The sequence below is a fragment of the Populus nigra genome, chromosome 12, assembly GCF_951802175.1.
Source record: "Populus nigra chromosome 12, ddPopNigr1.1, whole genome shotgun sequence".
Lineage (NCBI taxonomy): Eukaryota > Viridiplantae > Streptophyta > Magnoliopsida > Malpighiales > Salicaceae > Populus > Populus nigra.
The window spans coordinates 1025013-1042604 of NC_084863.1; the positions used below are offsets into that span (position 1 = coordinate 1025013).

Consider the following 17592-nt stretch of genomic DNA (forward strand, 5'->3'; position numbering starts at 1 on the left):
AGAGCTTTATAATTTTCTGGTGGTGATTTTCCAGCTCTAATCTTTTAGTAAATTCATCAAAGAAGGGTATTTAGAAACTTCATACAAGCTAGCTACCTGACTCTAAATTGGTTAGAGCTTGACCAAAAAAAATTACACCTAACAGGATCGAGCATGATCATGATATTACAACATTCAGAGGTTAAGTGAACAAGGTGGATCGATCAAGGCCCAAATATATTTATAATCTTCATTTCATATTTGTGCAAAGGCAAAAACATGGACAAATTAATAAAATCCTATGATATTTATTTCATAGTTTTCAAAAGCATTATTGATCATGATTAATTAAGAATCACGAAGATAACATAACAAATAAAAGTTTCAACAAATGCTATTTGCTTAACAAAATTGAAGCTTGTCAAACTTTTTTGCAGTGAAACTTTGGGAAGATGTCTCTAATCAGCCACATTGCCAGATGCTTATTTGCATTTTGAGTCCAATGACCGGAGTCCCAGTAGACATACTGCTTTGGTTTTTGGCAAACTGGTATGTTTGGAGCTCCACACATTTTATGGAAGTTATCGATGAAATTGTACTCACTTTTAGGCCCACAACATGCTTTTGTTACTGACTCGAACCCTGGAAACAACGAAGTAATCATATTAAAATCACATCATATTCATATACTTAACCTCTGATGTCTCATAATCGAAGTGTTTTTGAAGAAATTAGATTAGTTTATGTGGTTCATGTCTGAAGAAATGTTGTTGCTCTTCCTTGAGTTGAGAAGGGAAAAAAAAGCACTCACCAAGTTGTCGAGAATTGTCCATAATCCATTGCATTGCTTTGTAAAGATCACCGTACACTATATCTACATGAGGGTATTCCTTCTTCAATTCTTCAATGGCTTCTTTGAGACGATCGTTGTGATAATTGTACAGGTCATTGTAGCTCTTTAGACAACCAAATCCATCATAAGCAGCTGAGTTGTTTGAGGAGAATTTTGTAAGAAATAGTGGTGCACAACCAGACGGGGGAAGTCCATGGACAAGGACTCTACGAGCACCATGATGGATGAATTTCTATAACCAATTAACAAGATATCAGAATTAATCAAAAGATCAAGTGAAAATTGTCACATTAGCCAAGAAATTCTGCAAGGAAAAAGTTGATTCAGACGTTAAATCAAGACATGTTAACTTACCTTGACAACATGTTTCAAGGTTTCCACACATGCGGGCACCAGGCTATTCCTCACCTCTTCAAGAGTTTTATTTTGGGAGAATGCAGTGCCATAGTCATTGCCTCCAGCAAAAGTTGTGAACAGAGATGATGCAAGCTTCTCCTGACAATCTATCAAATATAACAAAGTGATCAGGAACCACTTGAACTTTGAACTTGAACAAATATCCTATAATAATATTGTCCTTCCTACTTTACAGTGATCAATGTATTAGACTAAAAATACCAAGAACATATAGAAATTACATTGCCAGGATCTGATTTTGTAACTTAAATGAGAGGTATGGATATGATAGTAACCTTTGGCATCGTGACAATATCCTTGTAAATATTTGTCCAGCCATTCAAGTTGTACATGAAGAGGGCTTTTAACATGATCGTTAGAGATATTCTTTTCTGCAAGAAATTTCGTTGACAAGACGGTAGAGCCACCAACAGCAAAGTTCACTCCATGAGATAAGAAACTTGTTGCATTTTGATATTTCAAATAGGGTTCCAGGAAGGGAAGACCTGCTGATTTTGCTGCAAAAGTTGCAAAGAAAACTAAATACATTCGGTATATATACCAACTAGCTACATATTTGCTTACCAAATCAAAGAAGAAAAATTAAGAAGAAAATGTTTGCTTACCAATGTAATCAATTATCAGCAACCCATCAGAGGATCTGCCAGTAACTTTATGAATAGCTTGGCCATAGGGAAGTTTGGTAGACCAAACCTGAGGAATCTCTATAATTTGATTGCCTGTGTCTGATAACGAAGCCCCAAAATTATATATTGCATTGAACCTGCATTGCTTGAGTTTGGCTACATCATCATATGCCTCACATGAACACCGAGGGAAAACAAGAAGAAAAATTGAGCTTATAAGAACTTGAAAGAAAGCCATGTTCTTGCTGGCCATGGCTCAAGAGGGAATTGATCAATAGTTATTATCACTTTCTTTTTATTTTAATGGTATTGAAGCATCAATTATATATATATAGGGGGAGAGAGAGAGAGATTGAAAGGATGAGAATAGAAGAAAAAACAAGCTGTCAATAGTAATTAAATGAAAATTAAATAGGCTGCCATACAACCTAGCTAGCAAGACTGTAAAAGATTTGTCTTGGGCGAATTCCATCCATAAAAACTGATTAAAACAATTAATAATTAAAATGATAACTGAGTCTTTTATATTAATATACATAAAGCTGAGGTTTGTTTCTACTGAATGCGTGTCTATAAAAACTGATCAAGATCATAAATGATTCTTTGATTATTAAAAATAAATTACTTTTATATGAAACAAATGGGGTTATAACTTGAATTTAGATCGATTCAAGTTTCGAATTAAGGGCAGAAAAAAAAGGAGCATAAATATTAAAAAAGAAAAGCTTGCATGAGTTCCTCAAGGTGCTGACTTTGAAAGTATCGCGAAGTGAGAAAAGCTAGCCATATATATTTTTGCAGGAGAGGATGATGGAACATTGTTAGTGAATCACATTATCCAGTAAACATCTCTAATCCCACACCAAATTAGCGATTCAAACTGCTAATTATGTTCGTAATTAACCTAAGAAGATCCAGTTTACAAGCACGTTAATTGACGGTGAACCTACTCGCATTATGCTGTGTGGTACAATTTGATGGGGAAATTGCTAGACTTTATCAGACAGACATTAGAAAGCTCAGGTTGCCCATTGTAGTCTTCTCTTTTCTCCATCACACAAGCTGAAGGTCGAGGACGCTTTATGTATTGTTAAAATTAGGTATAAATTTTTTGCCTAAATGAATGTCATTCTTTAAAGCTATGACAACTTTTGGTGGTAGCCAACAAAAACTCCATGCATGTGTTACTGTAGCTTTACAGGGTACAACTAACCCTATCAGTCGACAGGTTTACTCTGTAATCCCATTTAAAATTGAATTTAATTATTTTTATGAAAACAGTAATTTAGAAAAGAGTAATTTATATGGTTCGAATGTATTTGTAAGAAATTAATTTTTATTCTTCCAAATATATTTTGAGCCCGGCATGGCATGAAAAGAAGAATAACAATTTATGGCCTTCGGATTTCGAAGGCCATAACTAATCAAAGTTGAAGCACATAGTAAAAGACAACTTGACCAAATTCCAGATATGCTAAATGGCAGGTAGGTTCTCAATTTAGCAGCTGCAATATTGCAAAAGAACCAATTCCGGTAATAAAATTATAAAACATTAACTTGGTAAATGTTTTACAAAACATCACTTGATCAAACAAAAAAAATGGAGGGGGTTCGATTGAGGAAACAACATGATCGAGGCTATGAGACCTAAATTTCAGTCTTCCTCCTCTCCCTCGTTCTCAGCAATGTTGAAGTATCTCAACTCGTACACATTGCGATCTTTGTTGGATGCAATCACTCGTAGCCAATCCCTGACATTGTGTTTCTTCAAATACTTCTTTGTCAAGTACTTGAGATATCTGTGTACCCAAATCAAAATGGGAAATCATTGAGATAGGGCACAAAACAAAATAGCGTTGCTGACAGAGGCTACAATGACTTGGGTAAAAAGTTAGGATAGGAATTGAATGGTGTTATGGCAATTTCTACAATCAAAGCAAATGAACAACAAATAGAAACCGAAAAGTCCATGTTCTAGGGAAAAAGACAGGATTCATGCAAAATCAAATGGCAAATGACAAGAACAAAACAGGAAGAAATAGGTGAGGCAATTAGGGAAATAAGACCATATATATAACCACCATAGATTTCTACACCGTGCGAATTGTGAAATAAGCACCCAATAGGTCGTGTTCTAGCCCTAAGCATTCATCGATATTCCAAAAACAATCTTCTCAATAATGTAATATTTACATGTTAAAAGTGGAAAAGTAAGCTGAAAAAAACAGGATAAGCTAGGTTTCAGAGTGTTGGTTGTCTGGTTTTCCACTCCATTAAACCAGGCCAGGTCGCATAATATTGATGATCTGCCACTCAACCAAGAGAAATACATGCAGGCTTCCCAGTGCAAAACAAGATTTATAAACTTCCATGCAAAAATTGAGGGTAGCAAGACGAAAACCTAATCATCATGATCTCTGAATGCTACAAAACCATATAAACAAACTAAAACCAACACTAGTCTCCTCCGAAAAGTTTCGCTTCTTGATCACCTAAGACTTCTATAAAACAGATTCCCACCATTTCCAATTGTCTATATGATTAACCTCCAACAGATTACTATCATCTAGACAACAAAGAAACCATTCACCATTCACCAAAAACAACTATACCAAACGATTCCATTCGTAACGTTTTAAGAAATTCAAGAGACCAAGAAACACTAGCAAAAAGCACGACTCGCAAACTTATATCATCTCAAGCAACCCAAGAAACCCAAAAATGACAACACATACAGCAAAGCAAGAAAAGGTTTTTACCTTTTGGAGAAGTTACTATCAGAAGTAACAGTAATCTTGTTCTTCTCACGAGTAACAGTAACAGTATCACCAAGGGCACCAGCTTTGCCTCCAACTTTGATCCTCTCTTGAAGAAACTTTTCCAATGAAGCAATGTCCATAATCTTATCCTCCACTGGCTTTGCACAATCTATTGTGAAGGTCGCACCCTTCTTCTTCCCTTTGGGTCCTGGTGCAGTTGCCTTACTCATCTTCGATTACTCCCTGAAATTGCAATCACAAAATAAATAAGAAAACATCAATAATTAAAAGAAACACAAGCTCTCTTCAATTTAAAAGAGATAAAATGTAGAGAGAGCCATCAAGTTACCGGTGGAGATTGTGCAGGCGAGAGAGATGGAGCGGCCGTCTACTAGAAAAAGAGAGGGTGAGACTAGGGTTTGGTTTATAAGGGTGGCTTTCTATTTTCTACTCTAAGCTGCGGCTTGGCCCTTATAAATTGTTCAACATTCCATTTCGGTTCTTAGTGGTTTAGATTTCTCAGGATGATAATTCAGCCTCTTGTTAGAGACGTGTCTTTAAAAGAATCATAGTTAAAAACCCGGTCGAAGGAAAAAGGTCTAAATCATTAAATTATTAAGTTAATTTGTAGGGTTTTTTTATATTAAAATGATGTTATTTTATTTAAAAAAATATATCTGATAAAAACTTATTTTTATAAATAATTTTCATAAAATATTATATTGTTAATTTCACATCTTAACTTCTCTACTAATTAAAAATTCAAATGCCTAAGCATTACATTTATTTTATTATTACATATTAATGTTTTTCAATTGAAAATATATTAAAAAATTTTAAACAATTTAATTTAATGTTTTTGAAAGAAAAATAATTCAAAAAACAGTGAAAGTAATGTTTCCAGAAGAAAAACAATTTTAAAAATGGCTATTTTTTTTTGTCTTGTTTATTTTTGTATTATAAAAATATTTTTTAAAAGATTTAAATTTATTTTATTTTTTTACTTTAAATTAATATATATATATATATATATTAGTATTTTTAGATGATTTTAATATATATTTTTAAATCATTTAATATATTGATATTAAAAATAATTTTTATAAAATAAAAAATATTATTTTAATATAATTCTAAGTAAAAACTAAAAATAATTTTTTGGAAGCGAAGAAACCTAAGTTTGGTTTATAAAAAAGTTTATTAATTTATTATTAAATCATTTTTCTTTTCTAAATTTATAAATTAGTTACAGATGCGATCCAACTCTATCTGTATCGATGAAAGCTTCGATGAAAGAACAAAAATGGCGATCTATTCCTTCATCTTGGAAAGTAAAAATTGAGTAGAATTAATTCGAATAATTAGATCTCAAATGGCAAATTTCCTTCCCCAGCATCTGCACTTGCTTTTCATAAGAGTACAAAACCTGTTCTATCACAATCACGATTGGACCAGGAAGATATAACACGCATCCTTGCTATAATGAATCAATATTCGAAATGCACATCAACTGCAGCGGGCCACTGACAATTCTTAACATAATTTTCAACATCAAACTTCATTAAAGATCATTAAACAATGAAACTAGTGATAGATTAACTGCTAATTGGTGTGATCATCAGAATAATCCACTCATTCACCACTTATCCCTCTCTAGAATATCTGTTGTCATCCTATTTTCTTAGAAGTAAAAACTTGAAAACAAACCATTTTTCACTTCATTCTCTCATTGGATATTTGACTGCTAAATCATTGGGGGTATTAAGTTAACTCAATTACAACCAGAAGATAAGAAAGAACAAAACCAACGCTCATTCAAGGAAATATGGTTGTTGTTATCTTTTCATTGGAGGCCCCGTATCTTGAATGTTTCAGTCCTTGGGTGGGACGAACTTTGCATATTGTTCAGCCTTCGCTCCAGATTTGTGGTCAAAGTATTCAACCAGAGCAGCACCGGCTAATGCAGCCAGGGTGAGAGCCTGTGCATGCAACCTGAATTCCGATAGGAAGAGGTCAAGGTTAACAAGGCAAAAGATATTTGTGAACATCGCACTAGATATGAACAGGGCAATCAGGAAGAAGGCACACAGGGCAAAAGATATTTTTGAACATTGCACTAGATATGAACAGGGCAATCAGGAAGAAGGCACACAGGGTATCAAACAGTGATGAAGAAAAACTTCTGCCCGTTGACATTTAAAAGGAAATTTTAGCAAATATGGCTTTATAGGCAGCAACCGCCAAGCAAAGCATTATATAGTTGAGCATTTAACAATGGCAGCAACATCAACAGCACAATGAGGAAAAAAACATGCTTCTAGATGACTTTCACTCCCTCTTTATTGAACATGGAAATGAGGGTGCCAGCTGCCATGGGAGAATGCAGACCTCCTACACTATTCATAAATATGAATTACCACAAAAAGTCTAGCACGGTCTGAGCTGACAACACAGATTTCAATCCCATGCTTAACTGTGTATTGATTCTAATGCCACAAAATATGGTGAATCAACGACAGACAAATTAGGATGGGCCATTTTCAGATTCAACGGTGGAGGTCAGAACTTGCACCCAGACAGTTATATTTCAAGACCAAGAATAACCACTCCATGTTCAAGAGTATCCCTATCTAGATGTCACTTGTTTATAGAGACAGGATTGAGCTGGGGTGGCACTAAAACCTGTTCTCATTTATCCCCTATCATTCTGTAATTTGGTTTAATTCAGGAACTAGGTAAAGACACAAAAAGCCAAGCAGCCAACAACAATGGCGGCATAAATTGAGGCGTGATCGGCCAACAGCTAAATGCTCAAACATAACTTAACACTTGCTGCTCTTAACTGATCATCACACGACACCAATATACAATGAACTGTTCGCTCACGTACCTACAAATTCAAAGTAGGTTGCTTTCTGATCATCTCTTAAATTACCAAAGTCACGTTAAAACCTTCCAAGGGTCATCTTTTTCCATAATTAGGTACGCCCAAAATGAACATGCATTGGTCTATTCTTTTACCCGGGAAACAGATAATAATGAAACTCAAAACTTCAAATTTATTTCCTTAAAATCTACAGCAACATACAGGAACATACATGTTCACTATATCATAATTTCTTCTTGTTTCATAAGATACACAAATGCAATAAGGATCACGTCACGGAAGCTAAAAAACAAGAAATCTAATAAAGAAAGCAACCAAGAAAGAAACTTTACCTGGCATGAATGATCTTGACACTGGGTTTCATATTTGGTTTCGACCAATTGTAGGCGAATGAACCCGCAATACCACTAATCCATAGACACCCTTCGTCACAAAACAATCGAGTCAAAAAACCCACAGCACAAAACCAAGAAAAGAACGGAACTCTGATCCAACATAAAGTAAAGAACTAAAAGAAATTTAGAGAGAAACCCTTTTCGAAAAACACCATCAAATCAAAAAACCATATCACAAAATTTTGAAGCACATAGGAAACAACTTTGATTCAATATAAAGTAAGGCACCAAAACAAATTTAAAAAGAAACCCCTTTTTCTCTAAAACAATTAATCAAATAAAAAACCCATGTCACAAAAATAAAAAAAGAAACAGTAAGAAGGAAAGGCAAATGGCAATGAATTACCGACAGTTCTAAGCTTGTGGTCAACAACCCATTCCCGGAAAGATTCTACTTTGGTCTTAGCATCAGCCATTTTGACGAGAGAATCTTGTTTTGTCTGGGAGAGAGAGACAATTGAGGTTCCTTTATGTTTTGTTCTTGTTGCGGCGGTTTATAGGCCGAGAGAGAGAGAAGTCCGGTTTCAGGAGAAACAGCGGGCAGGCAAAACAGGCAAAGAGGTAGCGTGTGGATGTGGAGTATTAAGGCCAGATGTTCTGTTTTCGCTGGTTTTTTTGAAATTATTTTTTATTAAAAATATATTAAAATAATATTATTATTTTTTAATATTGTGTCAAGATAATTAAAATTAAATTTTTTTTAAAACCAAACTTTTTAAATACATGAACAAATATACTAAAAATATGTATAAATTAAAGTTTAAAATTAGTTTTGTTAAAAAAAAATGGTGCTTGTGATAGGATGGTGGCTTGACTGGTTTCAACACGTGATCTCGTTGAATTGATAAGAGGGGCACCCGATGTCAATGTATTCTAACAGTGATTTTCAAGAATTTTATATTTTTTAAAAAAAATAAATTAATATTTTTAGTGTTTTTTATTATTTTAAAGTGTTGATATTAAGAATTAAAAAATATTATTTTAATATATTTTTAAATCAAAAATATTTTAATCCAGATAATTTCTTAAATCAATCTAATTTGAAACATAGTTTTCAGACCCGTCCTGGTCGGAGACCTGGATTTCAGGTTCTGATCGGGTCACCGGGTCGTTCGAGTTAATTTTTTTTAAATCAAAACGACGTTGTTCTAGTAAAAAAAAAACAAAAGTCAACGGGTTGCAACTGAGTTTTCGACCGGGTCAACCCCCTGGATCACACTGGATTTTTCCTTCATCTATTTTTTTTTCAACCTGGCCCGGATCCAGCCCCTGATCGGTCGATCCGCCGGGCCGGGTTTCAAAACTATGATTTAAAGCATAGTTAGTTTGCAACTCGGTACCTGGTTTAAAATCTTAAGTTGCAAATGGGTCAATTCATGGTTCCATGAATTGTACTGAATTTAAATTAAAAAAAATATATAAAACAATATTATTTTGAGGTTTTTAAAAAACCACAAAAATAAACATCATTTTCTTTGAAAACAAAAACTTATTTAATATAAAACTTAATACCGTATAAACTTTGAGTTTATAATTTACTAAATTGATTCGTTAGGCTGAGTGAGTTTTATAGATCGAAATGAATTTAGAATTTCTTTTTGAATTTGCTTTAAACAACAGCACCTTGTATGTGATTTTTTTTTTTCATGTTTTAGGGGGTGTTAAGCCCCGTGGTTCAACAAAAGTTTGCAAGATCTTGATTTTTTATTTTTAGAGTTATTTTTTGTATTTTTAAATTGTTTTAAGCTGCTAATATTAAAAATATTTTTTTAAAAAAACTATTTAAATAAAATTTAAAATAAAAATTAATTTAAAAAGCACACTTAGTACCCCCATCTCATACACTCTTTTCATGGTCAGAGTCACGCTTTGTGTGCCAAATATTTGGTTTTGTTGTTTATATATATTAAAAAATGAAAAACCCAACAAGCACAGGGACAAGAATGTCATGGACATTTTCTCTGTTGCTTTGCTTTGAGTTTTCTAGGAGATCGATGGTATGACTGGACCGTCAAAGTTAAATAAAAAATAAAAGGAAAAAACTTGTTTATTCTATCAAAATCTTGGGTTGATATGGTTTTAATTTAATTAAGAGTTAATTATTAATTTATTTATTAAAAAAATTAATCAGAATAATATTATTTTAATTTTTTTAATTAAAAATTAACTTTTTTATCCATTACTCGGGTCTTATTCTAGTTTTGATCTTATAAATTAATTATTTTTCAAATTAAAGAGATTACTTGTCTTGTAAATTTAAAAGGAATAATTTGTAATTATATTATATTTCTCTATTAAAAAGAAATGATATATTTTGCGAAGCTTTATTGTTCATATGAATTATGAAAGTTTTTTTTATTTTATCTTTTTTTAATACTATTTTTGTATATTTTTTTTTAATAATTATTCTCGTTATCTTTAAATTAATAAATCGACTAGATTATTTTAAAATAACTTTCATAAGATTTAATTTTAAATCTAAATTAGAAAATAAATTAAAACGAGAGGTTTTTTAGTTAGTGTCATCATTATCTCTTATTTGTTTTCCTTGTAGTTTTTTATTGTTTAGTAGGGTTATTTTCAAATGATCAAGCTGACTGAATTATATTAAAATAACTTTAATATAATTTAAGTCATGTTTGTTTTGACAATCTAGCCGTATTTTTGAAAGATTTTGATTATTTTTTACTCAAAATTATATAATTTTTATCTTTTTAGATCGTTTTAATATATTATTGTTAAAAATAATTTTTTTAAAAATAAAAAATATTTTATAGCATTTCAAAGCAAAAAAACATTTCAAAAAACAATTTATATCATAATTCTAAACATACTTTTAATTTTAAACCACCTGAAGTAACTAAGTAAGAAATCAATTTTAAAAAAATTCAAGATTAATTCTCTAAATTAAATTTAATAAAAATACCAAAACAGTTTCAACATTTTTCACGTTAAAGTTCTTTTTATTCACCCACGTCATAACACGTACGCGTAAAGTAGTTTAATCACACGGGGAATCAAAAGCATAGAAATTCCAACCACGCAATAGAATATAATTTTTGTGGTCTGGACGGCTCCAATAGTTTGCGTTTCAAACATTACTTCCCGTGAATTTTACGACGGTCCATCCATATACTTTTTAAATTGTTTTAATAAGCTCCTCAGCGATTCTCTTTGCTTGATTAAGTCTCTGTATGTTTTACAAAATTGGTCTTGATAAATGATTGACGTGTCCTTCCATGCTTGAAAATAAAATAATTGGCATAATAATTATAAAAATTAAATAGAAAGAGAAAGTTGCTGGGTTAAAAGAAAAACATAGAATTGATATTGCATTACTTTAATATTTAATGCCTAGGATAAATATTTTTTTATTTAAAATTTAAAGTTAATTTTTATTACTATATTTATAAACATAGAGTGACGTGTCATTCATCAATATTTTATAAGCAAATAGGGACTCAATAAAAAACAAACATGTAGAGAGACTCAATCAAAACAATACGAAGGGTACAGGGACCAATCATCGGCTAAAATCACTTTCCTGTCAAACTCAAATAATCAAGTGACACGTGACAGTAAAATAAACTAACTACTGGTAATTACTAATTACACTAACACTTAAGGGTAACACAGGAAAACACCTTCTCAAATTTAAATCTCCTCTCTCCTTCGAGAAGAATCTTTCGAACTCGAGAAAGCTCTCAAAAACCCCCTCTCCAGTCTTAAGTCCTGGCTGAAAGGTCAGTTTTTCTGTTCTTTTTTTTTTCAATCCAATTTTTCAATTCAATATATTGATAATCAGCTGATTTTCTTCCAATTTTGTTTTACTAAAATTCGGTTTTATAATGAATTTTTATGTTCTTAATTCGCGTGTTTTTTTTTAAATTTATTTTTTGGTAATATTAATTAGTTGATTTATTTATTATTTATTATTTTTTTATCCAAGATTCTCAGTTCATGTCTATTTTTATGTTGTTAATTAAAATTTTTAGATATTGTTTTAATAAACTTAGTGTTTTTTTACTCATCAAAATCACTGTTTCAGTGCAAGAACTCTGTGTGTTTTTTTAATGGATTTCTTATATTTTATTTTTTTAATTAAAATTGAATTATTATAGCTGTCTTAAGGTTTAATCATAATTAGTGTTTTTTCAGAGAAAAAAAATGAGCCGAGCAAGTCGAACACTTTACGTCGGGAATCTTCCTGGCGATATTCGCCTGAGGGAAGTTGAAGATTTGTTTTATAAGGTATTGCACTCTATAATTTAATTTTTTATTCGAAAGAGTGCTGTTGCGATCATCGAGCATTGGTGAGTTAATATTAGGAAGTTGATGCGAAGTGTTAAGAATTTGGGTGAAAACACAGTGATGTTTAGCATTCTAGATTTATAATTTGGGAAAAGATTTTTGAAAATACTGGCTAAGCTGCGGCACCGTGCTTGATACAATAGATTGATGCATTTTATTAGTCTGGTAATTTCTGATCGTGTGTTAGTATTGGCATTGCGTCAATTCTGACTTGTGTTGATTTTTAATTGCAGTATGGGCCCATTGTCGACATTGATTTGAAAATCCCGCCAAGGCCTCCAGGCTATGCTTTTGTTGAGGTGAGATTTTTTAATTTTTTTTATTACATTAGAGAGAATTGTATGGGAAATAACTCTTACCTATGTACGTGCACTTTGGATCCGTTATTTGCTTTGAAGTAGCTTTTTTTCTCCCATCCCTTGGATTTATGTCTTGCTAATGTAAATTTTTGACTCCTTTTATGTTACAGTTTGAAGAAGCTCGTGATGCTGAAGATGCAATTCGTGGCCGGGATGGATATAATTTTGATGGGTGTAGATTACGGGTAAGTATTATTCTTTTCCTGTCTATTATCTTTTTGTATATATGACTTTTTTCTACTAATGATATTGAATTTGGTTTGGTTTGTTGCTTCTGTTTTGTACTTTCAATTAATTCCATTCGTTTGGGTGCAATTTGGTTTCTAGGTTGAGCTTGCCCATGGTGGGCGAAGACATTCATCACCAGTGGATCATTATAGCAGTTACAGTGGTAGCAGTGGTAGCCGTGGGCCTTCCAAGCGCTCTGACTATCGTGGTATGTTTCACTTTGATGTCAATCTTGCAGTGTAATGATGTATTTTCTATCAAATAGTTTATTTACTGCTTCTTAATGTCATGCAGTGTTAGTGACTGGATTGCCTTCTTCTGCTTCATGGCAAGACCTAAAGGTATGCTCAAGCCTTAATTTTTTTGCTGTGTTCATGCTTCTCCTTGAGTATTAGTGTTCTAAGCCAAGACATGAGATCAGTTGGCTTTCATTGTTAAATTCTTTTTTATCATGTATATTCAATTATCAGGATCATATGCGTCGAGCTGGTGATGTCTGCTTTTCTCAAGTCTTTCGTGATCGTGGTGGTAAGTGAATTAATTTTACGTTTATTTTTTTCTGCACGGTTTCTGAATGGCTGAGTTAAACTGGTTAGCAGATGTAATATTTATTAAGTAATTGATTTTCACTGGTCCATGTTTCTCACTTTGAAGTTAATTTTGGAGTAGAAGGGCAATTATATGGCTTTGGACCGTATATTTAAATATTCTTAATATTAGGTACTTTGGGTTAAACAATGAAAACAATTTCATCTACTGCTGCTCAAACCTGCATCATGTAAAGTTTTTTAATATCTGCTGTGGTACTGCCTGAATTGGCTTTTTGAGAGATGCTGCATTTGAAGCTATTTGTGGTTGCATTGCATACTGGACGTAAGAAAGAGAGGCTTATGAACCAATGTTTTTTTTTTTAGGGCTGAATTTGAAATATTTTATTTGGATGTAGAAGCAGCAGTTGACTCTGGATTTGAAATTAAATGTATTAGTAATTTATTTTAGCTATTTTTTTGCAGGCATGACAGGAATTGTGGACTACACAAACTATGATGACATGAAATATGCTGTAAGTTGTTACCACTAACTTTAGGTGGCCTTTTAGGAAATTTTGTTGGTTTATTTATTAATAGGAAGCTTGTTTTGTGATGGTTATACTGTTTTTCCCTTGTAGATCAAGAAGCTTGATGACTCTGAGTTCCGGAATGCATTTTCAAGGGCATATATTCGGGTATGTCGATCTGTATGCTGTGCTAGATCTTGGTCATGTTGGTTTTTACTTAGTTGTCTTATTTCTCTAGGTGAGGGAGTATGATTCTAGACGGAGTTACTCTAGGAGCCCCAGTCGCAGTTCATATGTGTCAAGAAGCCGGAGTCGAAGTCGCAGTGGAGGCTATAGTGACAGGAGCTGGAGGTCCGCATTGCCATAATGGATTTAGAATGTGTATGTTTAAACCATAATGATAATTGACTTAACATTGTATTGTTTTGCAGCAAGTCTCCCAGGGCAAAACATTCACGACGTTCTCGATCTGTATCTGTTTCTTCTCGCTCTCGTGCAGGATCATCTCCACGATCTTTTTCAAGGTATACCCTTTCTGCTTTTCTTTCTGTCTTGGTTGTTATTTTAAGATGTTCAATAAGATATTTACCAAAGTTTTTACTTCGTTGTAACTCAAGGTCATTTTTGTCACAAATGGTTGAGAGGTGTTACAATTTGCATTAGACCTTTTTTATTTATTTATACATCTTGATTTGCATTTTTATCTAATGGGATGGGTTTCTAAGAGAAGGGAAATTAGAAGGGCTGATTATCCAAGAAATGGGAAGATAATAGGGAATTAGGGAAAAGATAAATCTGTAAACATTCTATTCTCTTCTGCATTTGGTTGCCGTTTTATTCTTCCTACTGCCCTCCTTTTTACATCATAAGTCATGAGTTTTCCATGATTTTATTAGCAACTCTTTTCTTCATTCCTTTATAAGATTTAGTTGAAGTCACTTCAATTTTGACATGCATGTCTTTTTGTTATTGCATTTTCCCAAAGAGCTTATAATGTTGGATTCCTTTATAACTATTACATGAAAGAGCCAGAGTGTGGATAAATAATCTAATTTTTTAATTTTTTGTTATTCATTAAGGTCGATTTTACTGAATCAATGCGCAAAAGCTTATGAAATAGTAGCAATAAGCCAAAAACTTGCTTTCTCATGACCATTGACTCATCCCATCTAGAGCAGCATAATAGCCAAGGTTACAGCTTAAGTTTTGCACGCATCTAACTTGAGTTCTAAAGCTTCTTGGTGTCTTTGAATGGACATTCACACGGGTAGAACATATTTCTATCGCCTCTATTACAAAAAGTTTTGAAAGTCCCAAGTCCTTAACTTTTCATGATTGACTGGTCAATGTTAAATCTTTGTTGGCATGAGAAATACGCCTTATGATTAAGTTACTGGAGCATCGACAGAAGCCCACTTACACCTGCAGAAACTTTTGAGGCTGATCACAATTTTAGGTAGAGTAATGATTGTAGTTCTTTCTTTGCATTTTCAAATTTACTACTACAGAGCATATTCTTCGATCTCAATGTCTGGCTCTTTGTGCCTGCCTGTTATCTTCCATTCCTTAGTGAGCTTGCCATTTTAGTGAGCCTGTTATCTTCTGGCTCTTTTAAGTGATTCATCTTCGTTCTCATTTGTTTTGTTGGTCAATCTTTTTGTTTTTGTTTGTATCTGCTAGTATGTCAGTGGATGAATCCCCAAATTTCATAGTATTTTTCAGTAATTTCCTTTCTTCTGATGGTGTCTTTCCTTGATAATTGGAAATTTCAAATGCTGTGGCAATATCAAGTGTCTTGTACCATGGCATTCCAACATAAACCTTCTAGCTGTGCAACTTCATGCTATTCTTAATCTTTCTTCTTCACCAATTTGACAATCTTGGTTAGATGCTAATAGAATCTTAACCGCCATTTGGAAATGGAAAACTAATCTTTGCTTGAAAGAGTGAAAAGTGCCACCAGGAAAGGGTTTCTGAGTTGGCTAGTAGCGTGCCTTGTTTGTGAAGTTGTCCTTGTTTGTTTTGCTTGATCTGGCTTTATGCAGCGACCTGACCACCTGGGGGATTGGATGTTAAGGACTTGATGGGATGTGGTGGTCATATGCTTGCACCTCTTTGCTTGTTTTGAGGTAATGCTGTTTTTGTTGATGAGCACCTCTGGAAAATCCTCATAATCTCGTAATGCTATTAAGTTGGTTCCTAATAATCTCACAATGCTATTAAGTTGGTGTGTCAATTAGCATTAGAATTGATGAAGCTTGGATGGGATTATGATTTTAAAGCTGGATTACTGTGAAGTAAGCACTATTGGTGCCACCCGTCCATCAGTGGTACAAAGAAGCTTGAAACTGCTTCGACATTACCCTTAACCTGTGTTTGGTATTCTCCTTGGATTTGGTGATACCGACAAGGAGGATGTAGCTCTTCTTTCTTCTGGTATGGATGGGGAAGATGCCTTTTCATTTGGAATATTGTAATGGTGCTATACTGTTTTTTTTTTTTTTTCTCTCTACGCATTGTTTCAAGTCCTCATTACCTGCTGGGAAAAGAATTAACAAATATTGAGGTAGCATTCATCAGATAGTGAATTTGGTTCCTTTTTTTTTAGCTGCTTCTAAAGATTAGTGGTACTTTTCTGTTTTATGGAAATTTTTGCAGGTCCCTTTCAAGATCAAGATCTCCTCTTGCTTCTGTAAGTGAAAACCTTCATTCCATTATCAGCATTCTGTGTGCTGGAATACAGCTACTACATATTTGCTTACTGTATGATGTTGTCCTTGGTGATGTGCAGCCTCCTCGCAGAAAACATGGCCACAGAACCCCAAGCATAAGCCCTGGTCGTGTATCCCGTTCGCCTTCTGTATGACCATTCTCTAAGCTTAGAAGATTTCTCCATTATTTCATTCTGTACATTTGCCTTTTAATTTTTTACCTGACCATTCCTGATCATGGTTGCAATTGACAGGTGAGGTCTGATCGAAGCCTTTCGGTGGACTCAGATCGTTGATGAGATCTTGTTCTCTTGGTCGTGGAAACGTTCCACGTACGACACCTATAAAGCTAGACATGACTTATGTATACAGTTATATTTGGACTATTGACCATGAGATTATTCTCAACTTATTGCTTTGTATCTTTTAGACTACAGGATGTGCCTGTAGTAGTAAGTTTTCAATTTGTTTGTCGAAGCTACTTTGTTAGTTGGAAGTAAGCCCACGTAGAAAAGCAACTGCCTAGCGAATCCAACAACTGTTTTTTAGCATATTTGTGAATCAAGGCATGTCTATAAGGTGTTTGGGAAGTCATTGGTTTTAAAGTTTTTTTTCTTGTTTGAAAATATATTAAAATAATATTTTTTTATTTTTTAAAATTATTTTTAATATTATCATATCAAAATAACATATATATATATATATATATATATATATATATATATATATATATTTGTTTTTTTAGGAAAACACGAGAGTTCTATCTTCATGTTGGAAGCTTATTCCCCCGGTTATAGATCACGATCACGGACCTGATGCTGTTGCAGTAGGGCAGGATGCTAAACGGTAACATCTCCATATCATGTACAAAATAATTATACTTGGATACAGAGAATACTTGAGAAAATATGATTAGCTTTTCGGTAAAATGATAATCGATTGTAAAATATAAATTCAGAAAAGAACGCAAGAAATTTTACCAAAAAAAAATTAAAATTTTCAAAATGCTC

At 33.1% G+C, this 17592-nt stretch overlaps 4 protein-coding genes across 7 annotated transcripts; 1 reads left to right on the forward strand and 3 right to left on the reverse strand.

Moving 5' to 3' along the window:
- Positions 1-400: 400 nt before the first annotated feature.
- Positions 401-2128, reverse strand: LOC133669853 (acetylajmalan esterase-like). Its single transcript, XM_062090181.1, has 5 exons — positions 1855-2128; positions 1525-1746; positions 1187-1335; positions 791-1064; positions 401-621 (listed from the first exon to the last, which is right to left on the reverse strand). Exons 1-5 carry the CDS (start codon positions 2126-2128, stop codon positions 401-403), a joined length of 1140 nt encoding a protein of 379 aa, XP_061946165.1.
- A 1260-nt stretch (positions 2129-3388) lies between these two features.
- LOC133669320 (large ribosomal subunit protein eL22z-like) lies at positions 3389-5139 on the reverse strand. The gene is made up of 3 exons (XM_062089412.1): positions 4984-5139; positions 4635-4877; positions 3389-3674 (listed from the first exon to the last, which is right to left on the reverse strand). Exons 2-3 carry the CDS (start codon positions 4862-4864, stop codon positions 3530-3532), a joined length of 375 nt encoding a protein of 124 aa, XP_061945396.1. The 5' UTR covers positions 4865-4877; positions 4984-5139; the 3' UTR covers positions 3389-3529.
- A 1034-nt stretch (positions 5140-6173) lies between these two features.
- Positions 6174-8489, reverse strand: LOC133669410 (uncharacterized). The gene is made up of 3 exons (XM_062089531.1): positions 8263-8489; positions 7854-7944; positions 6174-6626 (listed from the first exon to the last, which is right to left on the reverse strand). The coding sequence occupies exons 1-3, from the start codon at positions 8330-8332 to the stop codon at positions 6506-6508; spliced, it is 282 nt and encodes a 93-aa protein (XP_061945515.1). The 5' UTR covers positions 8333-8489; the 3' UTR covers positions 6174-6505.
- Positions 8490-11530: 3041 nt separating this feature from the next.
- On the forward strand, positions 11531-17172 carry LOC133669840 (serine/arginine-rich splicing factor SR30). 4 transcript variants are annotated; one of them, XR_009833980.1, is made up of 14 exons: positions 11531-11659; positions 12075-12167; positions 12461-12526; positions 12697-12771; positions 12914-13022; positions 13109-13155; positions 13285-13342; positions 13828-13877; positions 13983-14039; positions 14110-14222; positions 14303-14395; positions 15917-16307; positions 16530-16563; positions 16663-16731. XR_009833980.1 is itself a non-coding variant. In XM_062090168.1 (14 exons), the coding sequence occupies exons 2-14, from the start codon at positions 12084-12086 to the stop codon at positions 16876-16878; spliced, it is 897 nt and encodes a 298-aa protein (XP_061946152.1). In that variant the 5' UTR covers positions 11531-11659; positions 12075-12083; the 3' UTR covers positions 16879-17172. The 4 variants fall into 4 exon arrangements, 3 of the variants coding, with proteins under 3 accessions (XP_061946152.1, XP_061946154.1, XP_061946153.1); XM_062090168.1 differs by lacking the exon at positions 15917-16307 and adding an exon at positions 16837-17172; XM_062090169.1 differs by lacking the exon at positions 15917-16307 and adding an exon at positions 16837-17172 and having other exon boundaries at positions 11553-11659; positions 12064-12167.
- The last annotated feature ends 420 nt before the right edge of the window (positions 17173-17592 follow it).

Excerpts from the sequence above, each read along its gene's own strand:
- LOC133669853 (XM_062090181.1), bottom strand. The coding sequence starts at position 2,128 with ATGGCCAGCAAGAACATGGCTTTCTTTCAAGTTCTTATAAGCTCAATT. Across the intron at positions 1,747-1,854 it reads GCTGATAATTGATTACATTG|CAAAATCAGCAGGTCTTCCC; the intron begins GTAAGCAAACAT and ends CAACTTTTGCAG. Across the intron at positions 1,336-1,524 it reads ATATTGTCACGATGCCAAAG|ATTGTCAGGAGAAGCTTGCA; the intron begins GTTACTATCATA and ends TATATTTGATAG.
- LOC133669320 (XM_062089412.1), bottom strand. The coding sequence starts at position 4,864 with ATGAGTAAGGCAACTGCACCAGGACCCAAAGGGAAGAAGAAGGGTGCG. Across the intron at positions 3,675-4,634 it reads GATAGTAACTTCTCCAAAAG|ATATCTCAAGTACTTGACAA; the intron begins GTAAAAACCTTT and ends TTGGGTACACAG.
- LOC133669840 (XM_062090168.1), top strand. The coding sequence starts at position 12,084 with ATGAGCCGAGCAAGTCGAACACTTTACGTCGGGAATCTTCCTGGCGAT. Across the intron at positions 12,168-12,460 it reads TTGAAGATTTGTTTTATAAG|TATGGGCCCATTGTCGACAT; the intron begins GTATTGCACTCT and ends TTTTAATTGCAG. Across the intron at positions 13,343-13,827 it reads AGTCTTTCGTGATCGTGGTG|GCATGACAGGAATTGTGGAC; the intron begins GTAAGTGAATTA and ends ATTTTTTTGCAG.
- LOC133669410 (XM_062089531.1), bottom strand. The coding sequence starts at position 8,332 with ATGGCTGATGCTAAGACCAAAGTAGAATCTTTCCGGGAATGGGTTGTT. Across the intron at positions 7,945-8,262 it reads CCACAAGCTTAGAACTGTCG|GGTGTCTATGGATTAGTGGT; the intron begins GTAATTCATTGC and ends TTTGTGACGAAG. Across the intron at positions 6,627-7,853 it reads GTCAAGATCATTCATGCCAG|GTTGCATGCACAGGCTCTCA; the intron begins GTAAAGTTTCTT and ends ATCGGAATTCAG.